This window comes from Zonotrichia albicollis, chromosome 18 (genome assembly GCF_047830755.1).
Source record: "Zonotrichia albicollis isolate bZonAlb1 chromosome 18, bZonAlb1.hap1, whole genome shotgun sequence".
Classification (NCBI taxonomy): domain Eukaryota; kingdom Metazoa; phylum Chordata; class Aves; order Passeriformes; family Passerellidae; genus Zonotrichia; species Zonotrichia albicollis.
In genome coordinates, this window is record NC_133836.1 from 12,281,296 (window position 1) to 12,297,612 (window position 16,317).

The 16,317-nt window shown below is 52.5% G+C and overlaps 1 protein-coding gene across 4 annotated transcripts in view; it reads right to left on the minus strand.

Moving 5' to 3' along the window:
* NOS1 (nitric oxide synthase 1) overlaps positions 1 to 16,317 on the minus strand; it is an 86,369-nt gene that overhangs the window by 17,629 nt on the left and 52,423 nt on the right. For all 4 annotated transcript variants that reach the window (XM_074554591.1, XM_074554590.1, XM_074554589.1 and 1 more), the window contains exons 4-13: positions 15,050 to 15,184; positions 13,801 to 13,946; positions 12,279 to 12,441; positions 11,112 to 11,203; positions 10,142 to 10,283; positions 7,659 to 7,798; positions 6,704 to 6,878; positions 5,368 to 5,469; positions 4,391 to 4,585; positions 2,784 to 2,869 (exon numbers count right to left, since the gene is read on the minus strand). In XM_074554591.1, the coding sequence (XP_074410692.1) occupies positions 2,784 to 2,869; positions 4,391 to 4,585; positions 5,368 to 5,469; positions 6,704 to 6,878; positions 7,659 to 7,798; positions 10,142 to 10,283; positions 11,112 to 11,203; positions 12,279 to 12,441; positions 13,801 to 13,946; positions 15,050 to 15,184 (1,376 nt within the window). The remainder of the gene's footprint in view (positions 1 to 2,783; positions 2,870 to 4,390; positions 4,586 to 5,367; positions 5,470 to 6,703; positions 6,879 to 7,658; positions 7,799 to 10,141; positions 10,284 to 11,111; positions 11,204 to 12,278; positions 12,442 to 13,800; positions 13,947 to 15,049; positions 15,185 to 16,317) is intronic.

Here is a 16,317-nt window from a genome sequence, read left to right on the forward strand (position 1 = left end):
GAAGGAAAGGAAAGGAAAGGAAAGGAAAGGAAAGGAAAGGAAAGGAAAGGAAAGGAAAGGAAAGGAAAGGAAAGGAAAGGAAAGGAAAGGAAAGGAAAGGAAAGGGAAAGGAAAGGGAAAGGGAAAGGGAAAGGGAAAAGGAAAAGGAAAAGGAAAGGGAAAAGGAAAGGGAAAAGGAAAGGGAAAAGGAAAGGGAAAAGGAAAGGGAAAAGGAAAAGGAAAAGGAAAAGGAAAAGAAACCTGCAGAGCTAGAGCTACAGGAGGAACAGCAGCTCCTCCATCCCTTAAATCCAACCCAGCCCTGCTCCCCACAGAGCCTGGGGACACTGAGGTCACACCCAGCTGTCCCAGTGCCTGTGATTTGCACCCTGGTGACACCCAGCCCTCCCCTGGGAGGAGCAGGCTGGGGAGTGGTGGCACATTTACCCCAGCCTTGTGCCCCGCTGGCTCTTTCCTGTGCCCCAGCCATGCCTGGGGGCTTTTCCTCCAGATTTCCCCCTGGCTCGGGGCACACAGAGGGGCACTGGGGGTCCCCAGCCTCTCTCCAACCGTGGCCCAGGTGATGCAGCACCAGGAATGCTGATTCCTTATCTGTGGCATCACTGGGAGCACCGTGATGGGGACAGGGGTTGTGGGTTTGTCATCTTAAGGACATTTATATCACATCAACACCGGTTTTCCTACATGCCAAACATTTTTTTTCCTAAGTGGACCACCAAGCCTTTAAATGGGGCCACCAGAAGGGCAGAAATCCATCAGGTCTGGATTTAGGCTGCTATTGCAACAGGGAAAGGTGATTTTTGGGAGGCTGAGGGAGCACAAAGCCTCTCTGTGGCCTCTGCAGGAGGAAGGGCTGCCTGATTCACTCTGACAGCCCTTGCCCCAGGTTTTTGAGTTCAGCAGGGCTCCTGCAGCCCCTCCAGAGGAGCTGTGGGGAGCAGAGGCTGCAGCTGGAGTGTGACAGTGTTCACAGGGGTTTTATGTTGAGGGAAGAGACTAAGATCTGACTCTATGTTTCAGAAATCTTGATTAATTATTTTATGATATATATTACATTAAAGCTACACTAAAACAATAGGAAAAAAAAGTTTCATCAGAAGGCTAGCTAAGCTAAGAATAGAAAAGAATGATAACAAGTCTGTGGCTTGGACAAAGAGCCTGAGCCAGCTGGGCTGTGATTGGCCATTAATTAGAAACAACCACATGAGACCAATCACAGATGCACCTGCTGCATCCCACAGCAGCAGATAATCATTGTTTACATTTTGTTCCTGAGGCCTCTCAGCTTCTCAGGAGGAAAATTCTTAAAGAAAAGATTTTTCATAAAAAGATGTGTGTGACACTGGAGTGGTCACACTGCACAGGAGGAGCCCAGCTTCCCTCTGCCCTTCCTGCCCAGGAATACTCTGGGTTTGGGGAATCATTTAGGGAAGAAAAAGAGGAAGGAAGAGGTAGAAACTCCTGCAGGCTGGTTTATCCTGCCTGCCCCTGGCAGGGTCAGCCCCAGGAACATTTCTGATTGCTGCTGCATTACCACCCTCAGTGCAGCTCTGTCCCTTTGTCCTCCTGTGGTGACACTGTCCCCTGTCCCCATGGCAGGGACTGCATGTCTGAAGCCTCAGATTTGGACAGATTTAGGCAGATTTTTGAGTCTGAGCAGGCACCAAATCATGCTCAAGGCTCTGCCTCTTCTTCAGCTGATAAGCTCAGATCCAGACAGGATTAATGGTGAATTACAAAAACAATTCCTTTCCCTATACCAGGAACAATGGACATTTTGTTTTAAATGATCTGCCACGCTCACATTTTTATAAAACCATCCCTCAGTGGGGCAGAGGGGAGCAATAAAAGCATTTTTTCCTCCAAACTCCATGAATCCTCCTGCTCTTCCCCCGGCCCCAGTGTCACATTCCTCAGCTGCTGCTCCTGTTTATGGATGCACCACGGAGAGCAGCTCGCAGGAGGTGACAGCTGAAGAGTGGGAGCAAATTGATGGCAGGGATTTGGGGAAGCTGAAGCGTGGGGAGATGCTGTGACGAGCCAGGGCCACCTGGCAGCCTGGCCACCATCCCCAGGGCACACCCAGCCCTGCTCCTGCCTGCCAATGGCCCCCAGGGGAGGAATTTGGGCCAGAATCAGCCAAATTGTGCTTCATTCCTGCATCCCTGCTGCTGCTGAGGAGCCTTGGCAGGGAGGAGGGACTGGGGTGGCCCCTTGCCAGGGGTCAACTGACCATGAAGTGCAAATCTCAGCTCAGCCCTGATCCATCTGCTGCCTGCAAGGAGATCCTCATTCTCATCTCCCCACTTCCTTCCAAAGCAGGTGTTTGGAGGGTTGGGCACACACTGGGGGCAGGTTCTCCTCATGTAGGAAAAAGGAGGAATATGGACAGGAGTTTGATGTCCTCAGTGCCAGCACAGCCCTGAAGAGGGAGGGGGGATCTTCCTGCCCCAAGGAAAGGAAAAAACAGGCAAAACACCCTCCAAAAGTGGGAAAGCCATATCTGAGCATCAAAACCTCCTAACCAGAGAATGAACAGCTCTGGAGAACAAACAGTACCCAGGATCTGGGATTTACCTGGTCACACCCCTTTTGGTGGTCTGAGGGGGTGCTCAAAGGATTGCCTGTGTCCCCAAATGTCCCTCAGGGCAGGTAAAGCCTTCAGTGGCCCAAAGCCCAAATCAGAGCCCATCATCAGTAGGGTGATGCACACACCCATAGGTGCTTAAACCCAGGACCATCCCCAAACATTCCAGGCCTTTCCAGAGCCTGCTGGTACTCACTTTGCCAGCTTCTTAAAGCCAATGGCCCTCTTCTTGGTGGGTGTCCCATTGACCCCTTTCCAGACGTGGGTGTTCCAGGGGTCCGGCTAGGAGAGGGAAAAGCAGGATCAGAGAGGGTGGGGAGTGCTCAGAGCTTGGAGAAATGCAGCACCCACAGCACTGAGAGTTAAATTCTTCCCATCAGGAAGGGCAGGAATAGCTGCTACTGCACAGCTCTGCCTCTCCTCTCTGTGTCCCTGATTCTTGGAGCCTTGTGGGGGTTTGTTTAGGGTATGGAACATGCCCAGGAAAATTGCAATCTAATAAACCCTCCTGGCTTGTAGCAGCATCTGGCCAATTGCTCTGTCACCTCTTGAGAGCAGCGTTAATAGGCCACAGCCAAAAAGGAGACAGCGCCAGAAGGGGAGAGGTGATGGAAACAGATCCTTTCCCCTGCTCTGGCCACAGGTTTTTTCCCTAAGAGGCCCTTTGGGAAGGGAAAGCAGCTGAAGGCAGAGCAGGCACACAGAAGCTCATTCTGTGCCCTTGCAGGCTGCAGGCAGAGCCAGGAACATCGGGGGGCCTGGTGGGCTGGGAAGGAGTGAACAGACTGCTCCTGCTCTGCGATTATTCCTTAAGGGCTCTTGACTAAAGGTCACTTTGTGTGGAAAGCACCGGAGCAGGGAAGGCTGGATAACGAGGGAGTGTCTGCTGAGGGGATTTTCCTCATGGTCTGCAGGGTTCAACAGCCCAGGAGCAGCGTTTGAGCCCATGCTGGGCTGCAGCCCCTGGCCCACTGCTGTATCCCCTGGGTGCAGGAGCATTCTCTCAAACCTGCAGGCTGGAATGGGACAAGGAGTATGGGATATAGGATTTGGGGTACAGGAGCCATCCTCTCAAACCTGCAGGCTGGGATGGGGTATGTGATATGGGATATGGGATAAGGGATATGGGATATGGGATATGGGATATGGGATATAGGATATGGGATATGGGATATGGGATACAGGAGCCAGCCTCTCAAACCTGCAGGCTGGAATGGGATATGGGATTTGGGATTTGGGATATGGTTTATGGGATATGGGATTTGGGGTTTGAGATATGGGATGTGGGATATGGGATATGGGATATGGGTTATGAGATATGGAATTTGGGATATGGGATATGGGATCCAAGAGCTATATCCACTCAAACCTGCAGGCTGGAATGGCATATAGGATGCAGGAGCCATCCACTCAAACCTGCAGGCTGGAGAGGATTTGGGATACAGGAGTCATCCTCTCAAACCTGCAGGCTAGAATGGGATATAGGATATGGGATATGGGATATGGGATTTGGGAGATGGGATCCAGAAGCCATCCTCTCAAACCTGCAGGCTGGAATGGGATCCAGGAGCCTTCCAGCCATTTCCTCACCCACCCAATAGGCACTTCCAAAGTGTGATTAAAAACTGGGAGCTCAGGTGTCCCACATCCCCACGGAGGGGCAAACTCCCATCATTACACTATGCTGGGGTGAAACCTCCATAGTGCAGGAATTGGATGGTGTCCCTGCCCTTCCTGCACCTCCTGAGCTCCCTCTCCCGCCCCTCCCTTGGCCAGAGGCACGGTGGAGGGTGGGGACAGTACCTGGTACTCAAAGGAGGGCGTCAGGCGGTAGTTGAGCATCTCCTGGTGGAAAACGGGAGTGATGCTGCCCGACATGGGCGGCACGATCCACACCCAGTCGGCGGGACAGCCCCCCCGGCAGCGGTACTCGTTCTCCATGTGCTTGATGAAGGACTCGGTGGCTGAGTGGTGATCCACGATGGTCACCTTGTCACTCTGCAGGGGGACAAGAGAGCAGAGACAGCAGTCTGTCAACACATCCCAGAGGGAAAAAGCCAAAATTTTACATTTGGAGCTGTTTGTCACAAATACTCCTTACTCCCATGGTCTTTGGGGATGATCCAAGGTGGCTGCTGATCTTGGTCTTCCCAAGGGGCTTCTAAAGTGATTTGAGAATAGATGTGATATGGGAGCCCTGTTCCCCCTGCTAATTGTCCTGGGCCAAGCAAAGATGGGATGGGATGGGATGGGATGGGATGGGATGGATGGATGGATGGATGGATGGATGGATGGATGGATGGATGATGGATGATGGATGGGATGGATGGGAATGGATGGGATAGATAGGATGGATGGGATGGATGGGATGGATGGGAATGGATGGGATGGAGCCTCCTCTGCTCAGAACCTTGGGAAGCTCTTCCAGCAGGGCAGCTCCAGCCCAGCTCTGGGAAGTACTCTCCCCCTTTGAAGCTGGCTCGCCAAGGACTGGTTTTGTGGCTGGGGAAGAGCCAGTTCCTGCCACTTGGATAGGTCAGAAGGGCTGGATTTTCCCCCTGCTGGGATATTCCTTCTGGACCAGCAGGACTCAGGTGCTGGTGGTGTTGTTTTACAACATCCAGAGTGTGGAGATTATTAAATCTCACTGCAGCAGCCCAAATTTGGGATGCACAGCCCAGTTCCAGCCATTGTGCTTGGGTGGATGTCTCCACTCTTGTCCCACCCAGTCCCTGTGTCCCTCCAGCTGGCTCAGGCACAGCAGGGTCTGGGTGGGGTACCTGGAAGCTGTAGAGCACAGCGATGTTGATCTCCACCAGGGCCTGGTCCTTCCACAGCGAGGATGTTTTCCTCATATCCAGGTTCATTTTCTTGGCCACTTGCTGTAACAACACACGGCAGGAGGGGAAGGATTTAATGGCCAAGAAACAAGGACTGGAGAGCTCTGCTTGGGGAGTGGAACCCAGAGGAGAGGCCCAGGCTGGCACAAGGACCCACAGGGGAGGGAAGGGCTGATGTTGTGCCTTCCTCTTGGAAGAAATCCTGCCTTTTCCTCTCCATGGCACGAGCATGGCCTTTCCTCCTCCCTGAGCAGAATCAGGTGGCCAAATGCTGCTGAGGAGGCCACCAGGACCAGCTGGACACTCACACTGCTCCCACCCCTCTGGTTTTTAGGAGACTGGGGAGGGATGGAGCCCCTCTAATAGCACAACATTCCCTGGGAGGTTTTGATGGATCCAGACCCCCTGCACGGCCACCTTCCCATGGCTTGGCTTTGTCTCTCCCAGTGTGGGCATTCCCTGAGCCATCGGACCGGCTGGAGGGTCCCCAAGGGCTCACATGTCCCTGAGGAGCCACCAAGGGTTTCTGCACCCTTTAATGTTTCAACACTTGGCCTCACCTGAGCACACAACCAGGTGCCTGCTGATCCCTAAGATTCTTTGGGAAGCCTGTGGGAAGCTCCACAGGGATCACACTGGCGGTGTCGGACACCTGCTGGCCCCACAGGACACAGGGACCTTGCCAACCTTGGCCCTGTGGCTCCAGGAGAATTCCCAGAATGACCAGGTTGGAAGAGATCTTCACGATCATTGAGTCCAACCCAGCCCCAACGCCTCAACTCAACCCTGGCACCCAGTGCCCCATCCAGGCTTTGTTAAACACACCCAGGGATGGTGACTGCACCACCACCCTGGGCAGCCATTCCAGAACTTTATCACCCTTTCTGTGAAAAACTTTTTCCTGATATCGAACCTATATTTCACTTGATGCAGTTTGAGATTATGTCCTCTGGTTCTGTCAGTTCCTGGAGAAAGAGTCCAACCCCACCTGACTACAACCACCTTTCAGGAGCTGTAGAGAGTGATGAGGTCATCTCTGAGTCTCCTTTTCTCCAGGCTGAGCAGCCCCAGCTCCCTCAGTAGTTCCTCACAGGGTTTGTGTTCCCAGCCCCTCTCCAGCCTCATTGCCTCCTCTGGACACGTTCCAGCATCTCAACGTCCTTCCTACACTGAGGGGCGGAGAGCTGGACCCAGAAGGGACATCCTGTGCTCTCCCAGTGTCCTGCCTGCTCCCCAGTGCCTCCAGAGGCCCGCCAGGAGCAGCAGCAGGAGGTACCTCCAGGATGTTGTAGCGGGAGTTGTCGCAGTAGTCGCGGACGCCGATCTCCGTGCCCATGTACCAGCCGCTGAAGGGGCAGGCAGAGAACTCCAAGCCCCCGATCTCCAGGAGCATGTTGGAAACGGCTGGCAGCCCGTACCACTTCAGGCCCAGGTCCTTAAACCACTCAAACCTGCCAGGAGAAAGGTCAGGATTAGGCAGCCAGCCAGGAATTCCCTTCCCAGTGCAGGCAGGGGGATGGGGGAGGTCACTTTGCCACCAGGGTGAAGGACTTGTGTCGCAGATATCTTTTCATGAAAAATCCTTTCCTTAGGAGTTTTTCTTCCTGAGAAGCTGAGAGGCCTCAGGAACAAAATGTAAACATTGATTATCTGTTGCTGTGGAATGCAACAGGTGGATCTATGATTGGCCCATGTTGGTTGTTTGTAATTAATGGCCAATCACAGGGAGCTGGCTTGGACAGAGAGCCGAGACACAAACCTTTGTTATCATTCCTTGCTTTCTATTCTTAGCTTAGCCAGCCTTCTGATGAAACATTTTCTTCTATTCTTTTAGTATAGTTTTAATGTAATATATATTATAAAATAATAAATCAAGCTTTCTGAAACATAGTCAGATCCTCGTCTCTACCCTCAACCTGAGATCCCTGTGAACACTGTCACAGATTTGAGAAGAACATTTCCATCAGTACCTCCCTTTGGGGCTGTTCATGGCGACAAGGTGATTATGGAGGGGTGTAAGCCCTGGTAGGCTTCAAGGAAAAGGAAATTTTCCAAGGAAATCAGTCTGGATATGAGGGAAAGCACTGAGACCTGGACACAACCTCCCTGCCAACTTCACTGGAGGGAAGATCTGGGAGAGGGCCTTCAGTGAAGGCCCCAGGCCATGGCAAGGGTGGAACCAGAGGAGCTGATGGTCCCCTGGAGCAGTTTTGGGGCTGCTCCTGACTCACTTGGGGTGCCGGATGGGCACTTCCAGCACGAGCTCTGGTGGGATTTCGAAGAGCTCGGGGTCGTTGCCGTTGGCTTGGAGGAGCAGGGGCAGGATATCGAAGCGCCCGTACGGAGCCTTCCAGCCTTGCTGGATGCAGATCTGTGGGGAAAATAAAGGCAGGATTGGTGTCCCAGCTCTTTAGACACTGTGGGCAGGGAATTGTGTGGTCCTAGGAACAGGTCCTGGCAGGATTTCTGTCCTTGTGGTTAAGCAAAGGGAGATACAACAGGGGGTGGACTGTCCCAGCCCACCCATGGCCAAGTCAGGGGAATTTGGGCTGCAAATGAGCCTGGGATTGATCCCCAGTAGGATCATGGCATGTGCTTGTAGTGGCGAAGGAGAAAATAGGTGAGAAAAGCAGAAAAGTGACAAAACTCAGCCTTTACTCCTGGGAAAAAAAGCCCTGAGGGTGACACAAACCCAGCCTCCCCATGTGGGGCTGCCCAGGACAATCCCAACCTGCTTGACCCAGCCTCTCCTCCCTCTGGGAGTGCTCAGAATTCCCAGCAGGCATGGGAAGCGTGGGTTTAATGTGGGAAATGGATTTGTAGAGAATTCTCAAAGCCTGCCAGAAGGCCCACACAGTGTGCATCTGTATGCAAACCTTGAGATAATGCTGACTTGGAAATGCCATGGAATAGGACAGATATTGTTGGGAGAGAAATGGAGCTAGAAACAAGTTTCAAAGGATGGCCTCACAAATAAGACTGGATAGTTTAGAGAAATAAAACTATGAAAGATGCATTGTGGTGGGACCCAGGAGGGGCAGTTTTAGATGATTGGCTTTAAGGCATTTACAGCACGGTGTGGCAAAAAGCTGATAAGCCAAGAAATGCTTATAGTGTATTGTAATTAGGACATAATTAGCTTCTGATTGCGATGGTGTGAATTATAACATCTGTATTGCCTCACCCTCTTCATGAGAGTGAAAATGGAATAAAAGTTTTTTAAACACCTCTCATTTGCCACATCTCTCATTTATGGCGACAAGGTGATTATGGAGTGGTGTAAGCCCTGGGAGACTTCAAGGAAAAGGAAACTTTCCAAGAAAATCCATCTGGAAACATGGGAAAGCCCTGAGACACGGACACAATCTCCCTGCCAGCTCTGCCAGCTTCACTGGAGGGAAGACCTGGGAGAGGGTTTTGGGTGAAGCTCTGTCCTAGGGTGATGCTGTGATGCTTATATCTCCAGTCTGTTTGTGCTGGATATCATGTTCTGTGCCTTCAAGACTGGCTCTGAAGAGTGAATGTTTTGTTTTGGTTTTGCTCTCAGCCGCTCCCCCATGGCTGGCGGGACACACAGACAGGGCAGTGCGTGGTGCTGCTTTGGCTTTTTGCTTTGCTCTTGCTCCTGCTCATTAGTTAGTTTAGCTAAGCAGTCTGAATTTTTCCCTGGTCTGTTTCTCCTTTCCCTTTTTTGGAACCACTCCAACCTGCTCCGGGCTGGGCGCTGGGAACACCGAGAGTTTGCACCTTGGGGCTGCAGCAGCTGCCCCAGCACAGGAGGGACTGATAACAGAGCAACTACTCCCAAGAGAGACTTTCTGAATTTGTCATCTTTTTCAGAGCAGTGACAGAGTGGTGTCACCTGCTATTGCTCCTTCTGTGTGCTGGGGGTGCTGTGTCTGTTGAATAAACAGGTTCTGTGTGCTGGGGCTGCTGTGCATGTTCAATAAACAGGTTTTGTGTGCTGGGAATGCTGTGCCTGTTCAATAAACAGGTTCTTTCCACTTCTCCCTGAGGAATCCTTCCCAAAATGGTAAGGGAAGAGGGGCTGTGTGGGTTTGCTTTCTGGAGGGGCCCCCTTTGGGGGTTTTCTCCCAAATTTGCCCTAAAGCAGGACAAGTGGAGAAGGCTCAGGAAGGGCAGAGTCAGACAGGCTGGTATAATAAAACCTCGATCTTGGCCTTGTTATCGAGCAGTGCAAGGATGGTCCGGGAGCCCAGTCCCTCAGAGAGACAGCGTGCCCGAAAGCCCAGTTAGCTCGTGGCCATTGCCGCAGGCTAGCCTTAGCAAGTTTGGTGATTGTCAGCTCTTTAGTGATTCTCAGCTCTCCCAGGATTTCAGCTCTTGGCTTGCTAGGGAGGGAGACTTTGGCTGAGGCTGCAGCAGATGCGAGAGAGGAGAAGGAGAGAGGTCCTGGCGGTTCCACAGTGATGGTATCTTGGGGAGTCTGTGAAAGGTTCCAGCGACAGCTCTTCTTCTGTTAAATGGGCTAAAACAGCCCCTTTTTATAGGGTATAGGGGGATCCAAACTTGTCCAATAGTAAGGGTTAGGCATAGAGGCCTATAAGGTTACAGAGATAAGCTTTGGGGCAGGGGGGGGTCAGAGACAGGAGCTCATTCTGCTGTCTCATCATGACTCAGCAGCTCCTATGGTTAAGCCCCAATCCTCCATGGAGCTTTCCCAAGCTCCACGGGGTTTGCCACAGGCTGGTACCTCGGTGAGCTCCACGTTGGCAGGGTCGCCCAGCACGGAGCCGTCGGGCTGCTTGTAGCCGGCGTAGCGGATCAGCTGCGCGTTCCAGATGCGGAAGTCATGCTTGCTGTCCGTGCGCTGCGGGAAGATGGTGATGGCAGACCTGGGGGGAAAAGGCAGCGCTGGTGAATGCCATGAGCTGAGGGAGGGGTGAGGTGCTGGAGGAAAAGCGCTGCCACCACCTCTGGGTGCGCCCTGAGTGAGTCCCTGAGTGTTGGTGGCTCTGGTGGATGGGGAATTTGGGGTGTTTTCCCTGTCGCAGACGTCTTTTTGTGAAAATGCTTCTCTTGGGATTTTTTTCTTCCTGAGAAGCTGAGAGGCTTCAGGAACAAAATGTAAACAATGGTTATCTGCTGCTGTGGAATGCAACAGGTCCATCTGCGATTGGTCTCATGTGCTTGTTTGTAATTAATGGCCAATCACAGCAGAGCTGACTCAGACAGAGAGTCTGAGGCAGCTGCCTTTGTTATCATTCTTTTTCTTTTTATTCTTAGCTTAGCTAGCCTTCTGAGATGAAGCTTCTCCTTCTATGCTTTTTAGTATAGTTTTAATGTAATGTATATCATAAAATAATAAGCCTTCTGAATATGGAGTCAACATTCTCGTCTCTTGCCTCACATGAAAACCCCTGTGAACACCATCACAGTCCCCAGCTCCTGGCTGCTCACAGGGGGTTTCAGATCTGGAGAGCACTCTGAGCTCTGTGCTGGATAGGAAAGGGGAAATAACAGGAAAAACTTCCCTCTGAGGTTCCACAGACAGCAAGAAGAGAGAGACTTGGACCAGCAGGACTCCCTCACCCCAGATCAGATCCTTCTAACCCTTCCCAGAACTGCTGCTGGCTGTGCAGTGCCCAGACCCAGCTCCAGCTGGGTCTCCACTCATCCAGAGGCCCTCGGATCCAAAGCCTGGTGACTCTCTGGTGGCTCACCTGAGGTTCCCCTTGTTGGTGGCGTACTTGATGTGGTTGCAGATGTAATTGAACATTCCATGGGCCGTGGTGCAGTCCCGGGCATCGAACACCTGGAACAGGGAAGCAGTTGTGGGGATGTTCCAGCTCCTAGGGCAGAGCCAGGCAGAGGAAACACAGCACATGGAGAACTCCAGGCACCACTGTGGCTTCTCAGGGATCTAAAGCTCCGTAATTATGTGTTCTCTGCCTTTGGAACACGTGGATGTCTAATCCAGCTGCCCCTTTTGCTTTGGAGAGGTGACTCATCTGCTGCTCAGGCAAAAAACCTCCTCATTCCCATGCTCCCAACCTGCTGCTGTTCCTGCCTCATCCCCCAACAATTACAGAGTCTGCTCTGCTTCTCTTGTAGATCAGCACTCAAAGCTGGAGCAGGACAGGTGCCAGCCAGGGCTGAGGGACAGGGAATCACGGAATCATGGAATGGTTTGGGTTGGGACTTTTAAAGAGAATCTCATTCCACCCCCTGCCCATGGCAGGGACACCTTCCACTATCCCAGGATGCTCCAAGCCCCATCCAGCCTGGCCTTGGACACTGCCAGGGATCCAAGGGCATCCATGAAAGCATGGGGAAATCAGGAAGGGGGATTAACAGAAGTGGCTGTCCCATTCCCTGTGTGAAGCAGCCACAGGAGCTGCTCAGCAGCACTGGATTTGTTCCAGGTTACAGGAGGAGAGCACAGCTCTGTACCAAGGGATTCCCTGGGGATCACTGATTTCCAGTCCTGTTCTGTGATTCCCTTGCCAAAAGGGCACTGAGCCAAACCCTCCCCTGCTGGATCTCAGTACTGAGGACAAATGTGCCCTGCTGCCTCTCTCCAGGTGGAGCAACAGGTTTGGAAGCAGCAGGAAAGATGTTGGAGCAGGATCTGATATTGGAAAACATCCCCTGGAGCACCAGCTTCCATTTCAGACACAGCCACCTCACCTCCCATCCCACAGACACTTTTCCAGCTCCTGCCAGTCAGTACCCCACAGCTGATGAGAGGAGCTGTGTGTGCTGAACAGCTGCCCTTGGACCTGTGCTGTGCTTCCCAGGTGCTGGAGAGCAGGAATTTGCCTCTCCAGAACCCCAGCACACCCTTTGGCAGGAATCCCCTGGGTGTTTGTGGTGGGATTGGTGCTCACCTGCAGCTTGGACCACTGGATCCTGCCCACGCAGCGCGCCGCGTTCCTCCAGGCGTGCTTGGCGCCGTAGATCAGCTCCGTGTCCCGCAGCTGGTACGTGTCAGTGGTCTCAATCTCCTTGGTCACCTCCTCCAGCCTCTCCATGTGGGCCTTGGAGCCGGATCTGGGAAGGTTGGGAGCAGAGGAGGTGGAGGGTCAGGTGGAGGGCAGGGAATGATGCTGCTCTCCACTTGGAATACCTTGTTCCTACACAGCCACAGGGATTGTGGGGATGGCTATCCCAGATTTGGGATGGCAGGAGGGCAAGGACCAGGGGGACAGAGCAGTGGCTTGTGCAGAGACACAATAAGCACCAGGAATGAAACTCTACTCAAGAAGGAGCTGCTGAAGGAGCACCAGAGCCTCCCCCTGCTGTGACAAGCATGGGTGGGAGACTACATCATGGAATCATGGAATGGCCTGGGCTGGAAGGAACCTTAAAACTCATCCCCTTCCATCCCCTGCCATGGCAGGGACACCTTCCAGTGTCCCAGGTTGCTCCAAGCCCCAATGTCCAGCCTGGCCTTGGGCACTGCCAGGGATCCAGGGGCAGCCACAGCTGCTCTGGGCACCCTGTGCCAGGGCCTGCCCACCCTGCCAGGGAACAATTCCTCATTCCCAATATCCCACCCATCCCTGCCCTCTGCCAGTGGGAGCCATTCCCTGTGTCCTGTCCCTCCATGCCTTGCCTCAAGTCTCTCTCCATGTCTTTTTTTTGCCTCCTTCAGGCACTGGAAGGCCACACTGAGGTCACCCCAAAGCTTCTCTTTTCCAGACTGAACAACCCCAACTCTCTCAGCCTTTCCTCCCAACAGAGCTGCTCCATCCCTCTGATCATCCTGGTGCCTCCTCTGCACTGCCTCCAGCAGCTCCAGCTCCTTCCTGTGCTGGCCCCAGGGTGAGGGCAGCTCTGGGTGACACGTGTGACATCTTGGCACCAGCAGCAGCCTTGGGCTGAGGCAGCATGTGGTGTTACATTTTATTTAAATGCTATGCTCTGTCCCACCCCTCGAAAATGTACGAAAATGTACGGTTTATTCCAATCCTGTGATCCTCCCCTGCAGTATCATGGATCTGTAATCCCATTGAACAAGGCTTATTCCACACCCACTTTGAATCTCCCTGTTAGGCTGTGGGATGCAGACCAGAGCTCTCTCTTGGCCCTTCTTTCCTTGGCTCTCCCTCTCTCCCCCTCCCTCCTCCTTCCCCCCTTCTCCCTCAGAAACCATGCTGCTCCCAGGGGTGGGACCCCCATAAACCCTCATCCAATGAGCCCCCTCAGAATCCATGTGGTGTCTCCTTGCTTGCCTGCTGCTACCAGTGAATGTACAGCTTAGGATGCCCCCAGGTGATCCCCAAACACATCACAACAAACAAAGGAACAGCAACAAATGGCGCCCAATGCGGGGCATGAACCCACAACCCTGGGATTGAGTCCCATGTTCTACCACGGAGCTAGCCAGGCAGCAGCAGCAACACCCACCTCTTTATGGAGGAGTAGTACTGGTCAATGAAGTCCTTGGCCAGGAGCAGCACCTCCTCCTTGCTCCTGGTGTCCTCTGCCTTGCGGATGTGGGGGCTGGGGGTCATCACGGAGCCCATGCAGATCTGCTCGGTGCACGCCGTGGACTGAGGGGACAGGAGGGAACAGGGATGTCCTGGAGCCACCAGGGCACTGCTGGAATGGGCTAGGGCAGTCAGTGAGCACCCACACAGAGGGTGATGGTGGCTGACAAACAGGGACATTCCCAGCTGGCTGGGGACACTGAGTGGTGACAGCCAGGCCATGTGCAGTCACCACTTGTCCCTCCTGATCAGGTACTGGAGAGATGGAGTGCACACTCCAGCTTGGCATGAAGTCAAATGCTTTTCCTTATTTAGCCCAATGTATTTCCCTCTCTCTGGTTATTGCACCAGATTTGAAATTCAAACGCTACTGGAGTGTCTCACGTTGAAAGGTGTAGCTGGGGGTGTGTGTTCTGTCCCCATCTGTCAGAGCTGGGGCAGTTCTCTGCTGTCCATGGGCAGTTTTTTCTTTATCTCTCCCACAGCCAACCCTCCCTCCAGGAGATCTCTGCTGTCCATGGCCACTGAGTGTCCCTGCAGGGCTGATCCAATCCCAGCATCCCATGGGGAGATGCTCCGCCCAGGGGAGGAGCCAAGCATTCCTCCCTGGATCCAATCTGAGCCTGGCCCAGCACAGCAGCCTTTGCCCCCTGCATTGCCAGAGGAGCAGCTTTCTGCTGCCCTGCATGGCCAGAGGGAGCCCAGGCCCATCTGCAGCAGCCCTGGAGCTGCAGAGGAAAACTCCCCCCTTGTGCAGGATCCCTGCTGCAGCAGAGCCACAGCTGGCACTGCAGGAGGGCTGAGCCCCCATGGATGGGGCTGGGACACCCCCTGGCACACAGGGGACAGGGCATGGTCTGACTCTGGCAGTGTTGTTTTGTATCACTGCATTTTCTTATTTTTAGTTTTACTCTTTCCTAGTAAAGAACTGTTATTGCTACTCCCCTATCTTTACCTGAGAGCCACTAATTCCAAAAGTATAATAATTCAGAGGGAGAGGGTTTGCATTTTCCATTTCAGGGGAGGTTCCTGCCTTCCTTAGCAGACACCTGTCTGTTCAAACCAAGACATGAATTTCTCCACTTCTGCATTCCTGGGTAAATCGACCTTGGAAATTGTGCCATGCACTCATCGATGCTCGGGGAATTTGGGGCAGCTCTACTCACCATGGCAGTTTTGAGGTGCAGGGTGTCGTGGAGCACAGAGCCCGTCTCCCAGTTCTTGATTTTCACAAAGCGGGGGCATTTGGAAGGGCTCCCGTTGGCGTTCTTGGTTGGGGACTGGCGCCCGGATGGCGGCGGCTGGAAATGAGGGAACACCCAGCAAAAGGTCAGAACTCATTAGCAAAATGCGGGAAAAGGTCCCTGTTGGAATCCAGGAAATCCCTCTGGCTGCCCTGGATGGCTCGAACCCCTGCCAGGGGGCTCAGAGACCTTGGCACTAAGCCAAAGACACCTGTGCCTTTGATTTTAACCCATGGAAAAAATTACCAACCTTGTATGAGGATTTACAAGCCACGAAAGTTTAAATAAGAATGATAGTTAGTTTGTTACAAGACAGAAAAGTAGAATTTTGAATTTTTAGAATAAGAGTTCAGAAGCCAAGATGGAGGGATTTGCGTGTGCCTTGTCCTTCTTCTTTCTTCTTCTTAGCTTCCATCATCTGGGTGATGGTGGCACTTTTGGATTGGTTTAGAGTAGAAACAGACTGTCTAACATAGGTGATAGGTATTGGGAAATTATTGTAAATAATGTACATGTAGTTTTTAGTATAAAAAGATAACACCATCTTTGAGGCGGTCAGTGTGACTTGCTAGACAGATCTCAGCAGGTCAGGGAAAGAATGCTATAGATAACAGAGAATAAACAACATTAAAAACCACAGCTGAAGAATCCTGACTCCTTCTCAGAGCTGGGAAAAAGAGACTTTCTAACACCTCTGGGTCATCTCGACCACAGAAAACCCGAGAGGTCCCAACAACACAGCATTGTGTATGGCTGGATGGCTGTGAGTAAATTCTGGGGGTGACACAGCCAGACAAGGTGCGTTATCCCAATATTTGGTGTTATTTGGGATCCTACAACGGAGCTGCTGACTCACAATGGAATCAAGAAGTTGTGTCTGGTTATGGGACAGCTAAACCTGTGGGAAATGAGTTAAAAACAGAGGTGGAAGTGACTTGGAGAATGTTGTGTTCAAGTTTCCCAGAGGAAGACTCTCCTCCAAAATCTGTGCTGTGTTTCTTCCCAAGGAGCATCGCCTGCTCAGGTTCTGCAGATGCCAAGTCTGCCTGGAAGAATGAAGAGCTGAGCATCAATCTGAGCAGGCCAAAGGCACAGCTCCTCTGACACCAATGCTGGAAAGCTCATAGGAATGAGGATGGATGAATTATCCAAGTGGGGGGGCTGCTGAATCATGAGTAGTTGGATTTCTC